Below are 12119 nucleotides of genomic sequence, written 5' to 3' on the forward strand. Positions count from 1 at the left end.
TCCTCTCATTACAATGGCGTAAATAATTAACACTGTGGGTGCTTCACGACGCATTGTCAGGGTATCAATCAATCGGTAAATGGATGGTTTTGGGACAAGACAAAACAAGCTTAAAATAGTCGAGGGTAGAGTCGGAAATCGAGTAAGGAAATCCGAGGCGACAATGTATCTTGGGTGGGTAAGATATCCGAACTTATACAGGGTGACATTGCAAGGTATTGCTAAGTTTTTATTATAAGCTCTAGAACAAAATGAGAATATGACAGAGTTTCAAAAATCATAGACTATTAATGTACCTTTATTAGTAAACCGGCGTTTTTCTTTTGTATGAAGTTAGATAAACTTTTAGATGGTACAACTCAGCCTAAAGCTTATATTCGCGACGTATACGTACGAAAATATTGTTACGTGCGTGTGTATTTTTCTATGAATGAAGTAAATTATTCACGCCTGTTTTTAGGAATGATTAATTATGAAAAAAAAATCTTTGTTGTAAAATCGATTGTTACCGATTCTGAGTCATCATCATTCAAGCAATAGGACGTCCACTGCTGAACATAGGCCTCCCCCAATGATTTTCACATCGCCCGGTTGGTAGCGGCCTGTATCCAGCGCCTTCCTGCTACCTCCATGATTTTGAGTCGCTCCCTAAAATTTGGCCGCACCTTGCAATGTCACCCTGTATGTAGGACGTACTGAGTGACATATAGCTAAACGTGACGGCTTGTCATCCGATATTTGCCTGCGATTGACGTATTAGTAACGGGTGATGTGTTGTAATACCCTAATTGATTGCTGTTAATTTATTATTGATGTTGCCGTTCCCGTTTTGACGCTATTGACGATGGGATTTGTATTGAAAACGATGATTTTAATGTTTTGATTGATTTAGTCATATGGGTTTAACTGTTCTGTTTACCGAAGACCGTATTACAGGCATTTAATCAATGTACTCGTAAGTGTACTTCCATGAAGTACCTAGTAATCGTTATACATTTATGTGAAATTAAATTTAGATTACAGTTTTGAGTTTCAATGCTTCTCGCTGGTTGTTACAAAATAGCGGAGTTTATTTTAAAGTAGTAATTAACACGGATGTGGTAAGAGGTTACTAAAGGATAAATAGGTAAGTGACAATCAGGCCTCTCCAAAGTCTGAACAGCGTGACGTAGGTGCTCACTAAGACGGGATTTCGCAAAATTCAACCCTAAAGGCATTAATCCACGCGTACGAAGTCGCGGGCGGTCACTAGTTTGATAATAAAATTACAGCATGTAATTTTGACAGATACAGCTCCAGAATCAATTTTACTCGTAACAGCCTGGTACAAGCGAAATTATTCGTGAATATTTAACCGAAGGCGGTAGCCCTATCGTATTCGCAAAGAACACCCTTCGCTGATCAATATTCATAATGTTACTCCAGACTGTACAGTTTTGTTGCAAAATCGCACCTATGACAAGTGACATAAGATGCCAAAATGTAAAGCTTGGTGTGTCTTCTGTATAAGATAGAATCCAATGGGAAACGATCTACCGCACGTTTACATTGGAAGTGCGACTGTGAGCCTTCCTACTAACACCAATAGTTTTTCCTGCGACTTCGCCCCAAAGATAAAATGTCTATCTAATTAATTACAGCCTACTAGCCTTTTCCCGTGGCTTTGCAGGCGTGAATTTCGTTCTGTCACAGAAGTATTTCTGTGCAATCTCTGTCAATTGCACACGTCTCCTCCTTTCAAAAGTGAGATACGAGTATTTATATGTTTTCTTTGTGTCTCAAAATATCACATTTTTATGGGTAGGTAGTTTATGCGTGAAAGGCTAACAAGCAGTCAAAGTTACTTCTGCAATTCTCATATAATTATAATATTAAAATGGATTGTAAAGTTACACCGCAATCTGTTAAGACTTTTTTGCATGAACTTGAACAAGTAACAAACACCCATCCATGCTTATTTCTCAGGAAGATTTGCGTTATTTATGATATTTGTACAGGCACAAATCTAAAGGTGGCTACACAAATTATATTCCGTGACAAATACGTGCCTTTGCGAATTCCATCAGCATTTCCATCACGTATCTGTTAACACTTATCCAGAACCAGTCGAACTGATCAACTCGGTCCCCTTTTATTGTGCACTAACTCTGCAAGAACTGGTCAAGGTATTAAGGTGGGTACGCTTGTTCGTGACGATGGATATGGGTGTGTTGACGCCCTAAGCCAGGGATGGCAAACCTTTTTGTATCTTAAATCTTTCATAAAGTCCTTCATTGTTTTTTTAGATAAGTTTTTTGTCAAGTTTTTTTTAGAAAATTGGGTCGTTGATATTTAATTGGTATTAAATATACCATGACTAATAATTAAAAACACTTAATTTACTACAAAAAACTTTCACTCGTAATATTTTATTTGAACCGCCTCTGTGGTTAAGTGGTGGCCACCTGTCTCTGACCCAGAAGCGCCTGGTTTGATTTCCCAGTGCAGGCAAAGTTTTCGGCTTATTGATTGGGTATGACTTGTTCTAATTCCACCTGACTAGCTATAACACAACCATCGAAGTCTGTCGCCATAATAATAATGTTAAGAGCATTATTGAGTTTCGGCAGTTGGAGGTAGGGTAGTTAGTTCTTCTGTGACTTGATGATTAGGTATGAAGCTTTCTTCCTGAGTAGTTATCTGCTGTCGTAATAATAATTTAATTTATGTATTTCATAATAATTTTCTTTATATTTCGTAGTAATTCATCCTGAACAAAATAAAACAATAAAATGTTGTGACGCACGCTCGTGTGCCATTGGTTCCCCATCCCTGCTCTTAACCATTTCATGGCTTTTTTACTAGGAACGATATAGGCTTGTAAATAAAGGGTTAACGCAGTTCTGGGGGCACGGCAGTGCCCCCACCAAGTCGAGCAAAAAAGCGGCACGGCCGTACCATCCTTTTCTCGAAGCAATTCAGGCCATTTTCGACCGCCTGTAACTTCGTTGTGGATAAAACTAGAAGGCTGAATTTTCATTAGCTATGCAGGCATTGTAAAGACACGGTATATTTAAAATTTCATTCAATTTGAACCAGTAGTTTAAGAATTATAACGGGTCAAAGTTACTTAATTTTGTCACTCACTGACTCACTGACTCACTGACTCACTGACTGACTCACCGATCATCAAAATTCTAAGGCACTTCTAGCAGACCTAGAAGCTTCAAATTTGGAATATAAGTAGTGTTTGGTGTATGAATCAAGGAAAAACTAAAATATTTGGGGGCACGGTAGTGCAACCGCCAAGTCGAGTAAATTTTTTCAATTTCGGTCCAGTTTTCTAGATACATAACTGCTGTCTACAAAATACAAAAAGAAATGAGATTTGGGGGCACGGTAGTGCAACCGCCAAGTCGAGTAAAATTTTTCAATTTCGGTCCAGTTTTCTAGATACATAACTGCTGTCTACAAAATACAAAAAGAAATGAGATTTGGGGGCACGCTAGTGCAACCGCCAAGTCGAGTAAAATTTTTCAATTTCGGTCCAGTTTTCTAGATACATAACTGCTATCTACAAAATACAAAAAGAAATGAGATCCCATCAAAAACAATACTTGTCAAAAAAACCAAGTCTCGCAACTCAAGTTGTTCTACGGTAAAAAGTTGTGAGATCCATGTAATACCAAGTCCAGGCCAGGAAATCTTTAACGTTTTACATAAAATATTGACTTGGCCATCGCATGAAAACACGTGTAAATTAAATTATTTAGTGCGATGGCCAAGTCAATAATTTATGTAAAACGTTAAAGATTTCCTGGCCTGGACTTGGTATTACATGGATCTCACAACTTTTTACCGTAGAACAACTTGAGTTGCGAGACTTGGTTTTTTTGACAAGTATTGTTTTTGATGGGATTATAGATTACAGCCAAGTTATATGGATAGTTAAGGTAGAATGTTGTTTATATCGTGGGTTATAACAACTGACGTCATGACCCTTTTCGGATAATCAGGTTGATTCGAGCTTGCAATATCGTAACGAAACTATAAGTACACAGTAATTTTTTGTGCGTATGGGAATTGATTCCAGAACCGCTGAGTTTATAAAGTGTACTTTCTTACCACAGGACTACAGAGGTGTTAAGAGAATACAGATAAGTAGTAGATAGATAAGTTTTTTGTTCTTTAGAGACAGTCAGTGGTGACTGAGTTTGTTGCGGCGCTTCTTCTCAGCACTTGAAAAATGTTGGTCTCGAAGCGCTGGTAGGGTAAAAAGATTATGAGACATGTAGAGCTATTTAAGGGGCAAAATATTTGACGATTTGTAAGTATTTATTAGTCTATACAAATAAAGAAATTTTGACTTTGACTTGGCCGGGCTTGGATTGAAATTTTGACCGGGTAACATGGAAAGCATTGGGGGAGGCCTATGTTCAGCAGTGGACGTCCTATGGCTGAGATGATGATGATGATGATGATGATGATGATGATGATGATGACTTTGACTTTGATGAAAGTAAAGTACTATTGAATATCTGGAAGACCTTATGATTAAATTAGTACTTATTATGGTCTATTTTCTCCACAAAATGAATCACAAATGTTAATAATTATTTCTGTTAAACAGATTTTAATTAAATAAACAATATGCCTTAAATGTTGACGAGTTTAAAAAATATCGTCTCAGCACGGCCTTAATCAAAGGGCCAAAATTATTTTCCCAAACACTTTAGGGTTAAATTATACTGGGACGTGTAAAAGGTTTTTAAAAGCCTAATTGCAAAAATAAATTACTTTTATGATTTTTATATCGCCAGTTCACACTTTTAGGGGAATATGTTTTTACAAATTCTGTATTTTAATATTTTTCGAACGAGATTCATCAAGCTGTTGCCAAGTTGTAAATAGCCATATTTTTGTTGCGAAATAACAGATATTAGGAACGCAAAAGATATAGTTTAGCTCTTGATGTCTCAACCTATCATACTTTCTATCCTACTTCTAATAATAATATAGCAAAATGTGAAAGTGGATGGATGGATAGAACAATGTTTGTTAACCTTTCACGGTTAGACCGCTGAACTGATTTAGATAAAGTGTGTTATATGTATAGTTTGAGACCCAGGGGAAAACATAGTATAGATTTTGTCCCAGTTTTTTTAAGCGCGAGGCAAAGACTTTCTGGGACAGATCTAAATTCACGCGAACGAAATTGCGGGCGAAAGTCAGTCTTAATGACTTATTTTGTCACTAAGCCTGACAGTGTGAGCTTGCCTTAATGCAATATACGTCGTGTGAGAGATCCCGGGTTCGATTCCCAGTGGAGCAAAGTTTTCTGCTCGGTTTGGTTGGTGGTAGGAGGGCTCTAATTCCGCCTGGCTGACTACCACAATCTTACCTAAGGCACCATCTCACTTTAACTTTAACAAACGTCAAAAATCTGTCAAACTCCATACCAAAATCACCGGTTATCTTTATGGATACGGTTAAAGTTAGGTGCAAATCAGCCTAAGTCTGTGAGAGACCGAAAACGCGGGTAAAGTCGCGGGCAAAAGTTAGTCTTAATGACTTATTTTGTCACTAAGCCTGACAGTGTGAGCTTGCCTTAACGCAATATACGTCGCGTAAGATTACGGGTAATCCCCCACCTACGCGGAATGAAAAACCTCTTCCACGCGTCTTATAAAGAATACATAACATGATTTTGTCTTCGCGACCTTATTAAGGCACATAAAAACCCCTCAATTATAATTGACAATAACCAGAAATTTTGTTTGAGAAATCGCTTTCTTGATATTTTTCCGTATATGAAAGCAATTTGGTCTTTAAATTATGAAATCGTCGTTACTCGTTATGTACAGAGATTTAGTAAGAAATCTAGATTTAGGTAACGAACTTATAGATTAAGTTTAAGACCTTAGGGAAAAACTTGAGATAGTTTCTATCTCGGTTATTCGTAGAGTGATAATTATAGTCTTTCTGTGATAAACTGAAATTCACCTGAAACCACGGAAGCTTTTTCAAGGTGTAACTATTAATTACTAAGTAAGTATAGAAAAACTCTCAAAGCATGTAAGTAAGCACAAACACACAAACAATAATCATTGAATTATAATTTACGTTGATGGCCAGTTTTACTGCACGAATTTGCTTTGCTTTAAGTTGTGCATATTTTCCAATAGCTGTGAATATTAAAAATAAATCATTATCGTCATCATTTCAGCCACAGGACTCAGGAGTCCGCTGCTGAACATAGGCCTCCCCCAATGACTTCCACATCGCAAGGTTGGTAGCGGCCTGCATCCAGCGCCTTCCTGCTACCTTTATCAGGTCGTCGGTCCACATAAAAATCGGTCGGTAAAAATAAATAAACAACTAAAATATTTATTTTCCCATGACATTACCTGATAAATCTGCAATTCTTTATCCGAGAATTTGCTTTTACGGCGACGTGGCGTTATATTTGGTGGATCCCATAAATACCTCGCCAGCTAAATATTTAAGCTGACAAGGGTGGGTCTGAAGCCGGAGTGGCGTCAACATAGTAAAAGGAGACCTCTGGTTAGGGTAACCATGTCTAAAGTTGGATATCCAGGACAAAACTAGTCAAAAAAAGTACAAAAATTTCGGGCGTTTGGTGTAGTGGTTCGAAACGGACTACTATTCCGGAGGTAGCGGGTTCGATTCCCGCACAGTACAAACATTAGTGTGCATGAACATATTTGTTTGTATTGGACTGGGTGTTTTCTATGTATAATAAGTATGTATTTAAAAAAAAAATTAAGTACCTATGTTTATATCCGTTGTCTAGTACCCATAGTACAAGCTTTGCTTAGTTTGGGACTAGAAGCGCAGTGTAAAATGTCCAAGAATATTTAAAAAAAAAACACGTGGAAACCCCGGATTTTGGAGCCCAGAACTCGGACATGTAAACAGATTAAAAAATAATCAAACTTATTCGAGTTGCCCTGCATTGGCCTAAGACTTGCACCCTAAATTCAAAGAGAAACTGCTTAAGTTCTCAAGTTATACTACATAGGGCATAACATTTCTAGTTTTGTAACTCAGATTATCTCATAAGAATACGATTATAAATGTTGTGCTTACCCTTATGTGGCATAAAATATTATAAGAAATGTTTCTTTTAAATGTTGGTTACAAAAGTAGGTAAACCTAATATATTTGTTGTTGGTGTGCTTAATTGTATAAAGTAAAATAATACTTGATTTTTTTTAAAGAAACATTAAACTTTCCCGGATGGTCGACGCCCTCTAGACCAGGAAAAATGTGGGGACAACCCGGACAGATGGCAACCCTACCTCTGCTTAGCTTTGGGACGTTCAAGGTTAGAAAAATAATTTATTTGGCACGTGATGTTTTTATATTTTAAGGATAAGTCTCCGATTTGCCATACGTTTGTTTGTTAAATTAATGATGAGTAGAAGTAAAATTAGGTTATGTTTTGTTGGTATTTTAAAGTCATGTACCTACCTACCTAACTAGTTAATTTTAGCCGTTTAGATTTAGAAGTTACTTAATGTTATAAACCTACCTACCTACAGGGAGTAAAATTTTCCTTAATTATCACTATAAGGTCTACCTATTTCTACAATATGTAAAGACATTACTAACTCAGAAATATACTCGCTTTGTAATTATCTAGTTTGACTCACATAACTTTTATCTAGCGTAGATAATACACCCTGTATGTAAAGGGTGTATGTAATAAACCGTCTTAAAGCTATATTTATGCCACTTACCTGACATTCGTAGGTGCCATTGTCCCTTTTTTGGACAAATTTAATCTGAAGCGTCCAATCCTCAGACCCTTCTCCATGTAGGACCTGAAATAACAAAAAAATATTAGCCCACTTTCTATTACCACTATCTGAAACTAATTTACGATAAGGTAGGTAACAAAATAAGGAATCGCATATATTTATTCGTACTTATTTGGTAAGAAATCAAAATACACTCGCGAGTAAAAGTATGGAATCTATTTGTTCCAAATGATCGTAAGAAGTAAATGACTAATAGAAGATAAACAAACATGGTACAATTTTAATGGTAATAATATTAGATACTTTAAATTGATACCATAGATACATGTATAGGCATTCAGTCCTTAAGACGGCTCGGAACAAAACACAAGAGAGTGATTCCATACTTTTGCTCAAAGTATAGTAGAGTTCGGCGTAGGTTATACATAAATGTTTTAAAAATAATGGTATTTCAAGGTAGGTGAGGATAATTATATAAGAGCACAACTCTGATATTATAATATAAACATTTTTGAGCCTCTGTTTGTAGGTGTCTAACCAATCAGAAGACAAACGGGCGGGCACATTAACTTAAGAAAACATGAGCTTATTTTTTTAAGAAAGCATGCTTAGGAAAGCATGAGCTTAATTTTTTAACCGGCTTAAAAAATTAGGAGGTTGGACTGGAATTTATATTTTTTTCAGACAATCACTTTGATTTTTGTTGAGCCAGTAATGCGTAAACCGGGATTAATTAAACAAAGGAATTTTGAATCAATTCAGTGATTCGAATCATGAGTTTGACTATGAATGGCATTCGGCATAGACGAATATTGCTTGACGCAATTAGTTTTAGCTTCCAGGTAATAAGTATTTAGGGAATTCTATGATTTCCCTAATATACGTACTACAATTGAAATGAAATTACTAAAGCATTATTGTGGATGGGATGGGATGGGAGACCTATACAGTGTGAGTCACGTTAAAGTGTACATATAAAAATAGGTCTAGTTTCATCTATTTTCATATGTACACTTTAACGTGACTCACACTGTATACTGCAGTCCTTATTAAATTAAAAGCCTGCAGTGTTAAGCCAAGGAAACACTAAAGGACGAAGCAAATTAGTCAACCCGAAAACGAATCGTAACCGTATCAATTCGAGGCGGTCAGTATTATTTTGTATGAATTTTCTATTCTATTTCAAAAATCAAAAAAATCTATTCTAACGATGTCGCGTGTTTTTGCTCACAGAGCATCAAGCGTCAACACAACAAGAAACATGTCTCGTGTCTCGTAGAATGTTGCATGACACACTGAGGGAAAGTTCTAGGCAGTTTGGGAATGTTGCTGCAACAAGTACAATCTGAGTTACACAGGAAATTTGTCCCCTAGTGTATCCGTGGCTTAAGGTAACATTCAGTAATCAAAAAACATTCCTCAATGAGTAGTAATACAGTAAATAATAATCCCTAAGCTACTCGACCTAAAGCTGCTATCAAAATCCAATCCCACAAAACTACCACAACTTAATTCCGCCCCAGTGATTGGACGGCATTAAAAGGACATTTGTTTGAAGCAACTCTATAACGCTAATCCTCAATTCCGTCTATAGTCATCAATTTAGTTCAAAATTCAACTAAATTAGACCGCAGGATAGTTAAACGCTCTGCATCGATGGTTCACATTGAGTTAGTAAATCGGTATTAGCAAAAACGAGCCACCAAAGTTCTATTACAAATCGATATTGTTATTATGTTCCATCCGACTCTATTACTCGCTCTGTAATGGTGGTGTGTAAGAAAGAGATGAACAAAAAAAACATACGGGTCGAATTGAGAACCTCCTCCTTTTTTGAAGTCGGTTGAAAAGTTAAGTGAAATTGAGACGTATCAAGTCAGACAATTGTTTTATTCTGTTACTTTTAGTCAATATCATAATGATCGAACTGTCTAAGGCGGGAATCGAATCCATGACCTTTCACTTACCGGGTGATCTTCCATCTGACTGAGCTACTTAGGCTGAGTTCCACCACCTAAATTTGACGGTAACTATAGCGATAACCGGTGTTTTTTGTTTGTTTGACAGATTTTGTTAATTATTTTAACATCCATTTAAAATATAGAATGTTCACAATCTTCGGTTACTTCAACAATTTTCAATTATTCATTTACCTAAAATTTTTAGTCGCATACAATTACCGAATAATCAAAACAATGTCCTAATTCTCGATTCAAATAAGTACGTTTCTACGTTGCTAAATAATCAGTACATCAGATAAATTTCTGTTGCAAAATCGCTCTTATTTCAACAACATAGAGCTTATTTAGCTTGATGTGCTGCCTAAATAATCATTGAAACTGAAGCGTCAATTTGCGGTGGAGTAATCAACACAACCGCAAATACTGCATTTATAGGTACCGTGTGTTAGGCTAAATGAATATTAACAATAAATAAGACCAGTGTGTCGATATTAGAACGGAATGACGCGTTTGGTCAGGATTGGGCAACCATTGGGTAATTATTATAAATTATAAATTCAGACTTAATATTGTACTATGTTGTTGTGTTAATTGTATTGTTATTGTTTGTTCTCTGTAGCTGTGCCTTATACAGGGTGTTTCTTGTAAGGTTGCAGGTGATAGGTGAGGACTAGACCTATCGATTTCACCCCCATGTATGTTCTACGATTTTTCGTAGTTTAGAAGTTATAGTTAATTTTGTGATTTTTTCAAAATTCATGACCTAGTGGCTTAATTTTTTTTTTAATCTTTTTTTTGGGTTGACGTTTCTCAGATTTCTATTTTTTGACAGATTCCCTATTAGTTGCAGATATTTGAAAAAAATAATCACCTTCTTATCTTTGATGCAAGATACAAAATTTTTGCTAGAAACATAAAAAATATGCTTTTAGCAGAACATTCTAAAATTTTCAACTGAAATGTATGAGAAAAAAAAGAATTTCCATAGGTCCAAAATAATTTTAAAAACTGCACAGTTTTCTAAACTTTCATAATAACACAAAAAAACATGTACTTAATAGGCCATTATTTTCTGTAATCGCTCCACTAAAGTGGTAAGTCGGAGATTCCGTTACATGTTTTTGACTTTCTTAGGACTTAGTAATATTTGCAATCCCCTAAGTTTACGTTATGTAGAACACATTTAGAGACAATAACTGAAAAGTTTTTTTTATCCACAACATAATAATAGTAGCACTTTAGAAATAGTTTTGTAGTTCAAAGATAGAAATGCGATAGTGCTATTAGTTTATGAAACTCTAGAGACGTAGCTCATAATGTTATGTAACTTATTACGTTATCAAAGCTAAGACATTTTATGTAATAGCACTTTGTTTAGAATAAGAAAATACCTTAGTGTTATTAGTTTTTCAAACAGTGTGCAGACTCAGCTCATATTTTATAACTTATTATATTAAATGTCAAAGTCAACTTGAAATTTTTCGTTTGCACTACGAACGTCACATATTATTATCCTTTATACAGTGTGAAATTTAAATCATTGGTATCCTTTATAAAACTCTACTCATGATTAGTGTTGAAAATGACTAAAGCGGCTGAATTTGACTGACCATCATTTATGGTCAAATTAGTCAAAAACGGTCAAAAACAAGTCATTAACTGTCAAAAACGGTCAATTTCAGTCAATTTGATTTCCATCGTGACCGGTCAAATTCAGCCAATTTACATCTCTACTCATGATACATAGTACATTCCCCAAATATGAGACATGATGAGTCAGATTATAATCTGACAGAATCACATTTTCATTTTCAAAATAAAACCATAATGTTGGCGACCCCTGACATTCCAGAATGACTATTACACACTGAATATATCCATTAGCTGTTCCTAATATGCTTAGCGGAATGTTCGCGGATTATGCTGTTTCCATGTTGTTACTATGTTATGTTGATGTACTTTTGTGTCAAGGGTTTGTTGTTAACACTTGTATTTTGTTAATTTCAAATCAGCAGCTGATGGTAAAGTGATGCCAAGTCATGTCGAGCTTTCGTTGTGCATGGGAACCGTGAGAGGCATTAAATACTGTGTGCTTACCATGAGTTTACGTTAGGTGTGCTCGCTAGCGTCTGCGTAAAAAAATTGACATTAATTGTATGACATATTGTGCAGCACCCCTAGCGGCTACTTTCAATAAACAAAATCTTCATAGAGATTTTTGACGTACTCGCTAGCGAGAACACCTAACGTAAACTCATGGTAGGTACACTGGTGTTATGATACTTAGACTGCGTTACACCATATTACATTAACAAATGTCAAAAATCTGTCAATCTCGCGTCTCCAGTTCTCCACAACTTATCTGATTGTAAAGTCATTACTGCTAAGGCTGAGT

At 35.9% G+C, this 12119-nt stretch overlaps 1 protein-coding gene across 1 annotated transcript in view; it reads right to left on the reverse strand.

The window, feature by feature from the left end:
* The window catches only part of LOC135080264 (hemicentin-2-like), a gene marked incomplete at its 3' end in the record, with an annotated part of 312023 nt that overhangs the window by 28512 nt on the left and 271392 nt on the right, over positions 1-12119 (reverse strand). Inside the window, exon 6 of the mRNA XM_063974951.1 lies at positions 7743-7826. Within this exon, the coding sequence (XP_063831021.1) occupies positions 7743-7826 (84 nt within the window). The remainder of the gene's footprint in view (positions 1-7742; positions 7827-12119) is intronic.

The sequence above is a fragment of the Ostrinia nubilalis genome, chromosome 17, assembly GCF_963855985.1.
Source record: "Ostrinia nubilalis chromosome 17, ilOstNubi1.1, whole genome shotgun sequence".
Classification (NCBI taxonomy): Eukaryota; Metazoa; Arthropoda; class Insecta; order Lepidoptera; family Crambidae; genus Ostrinia; species Ostrinia nubilalis.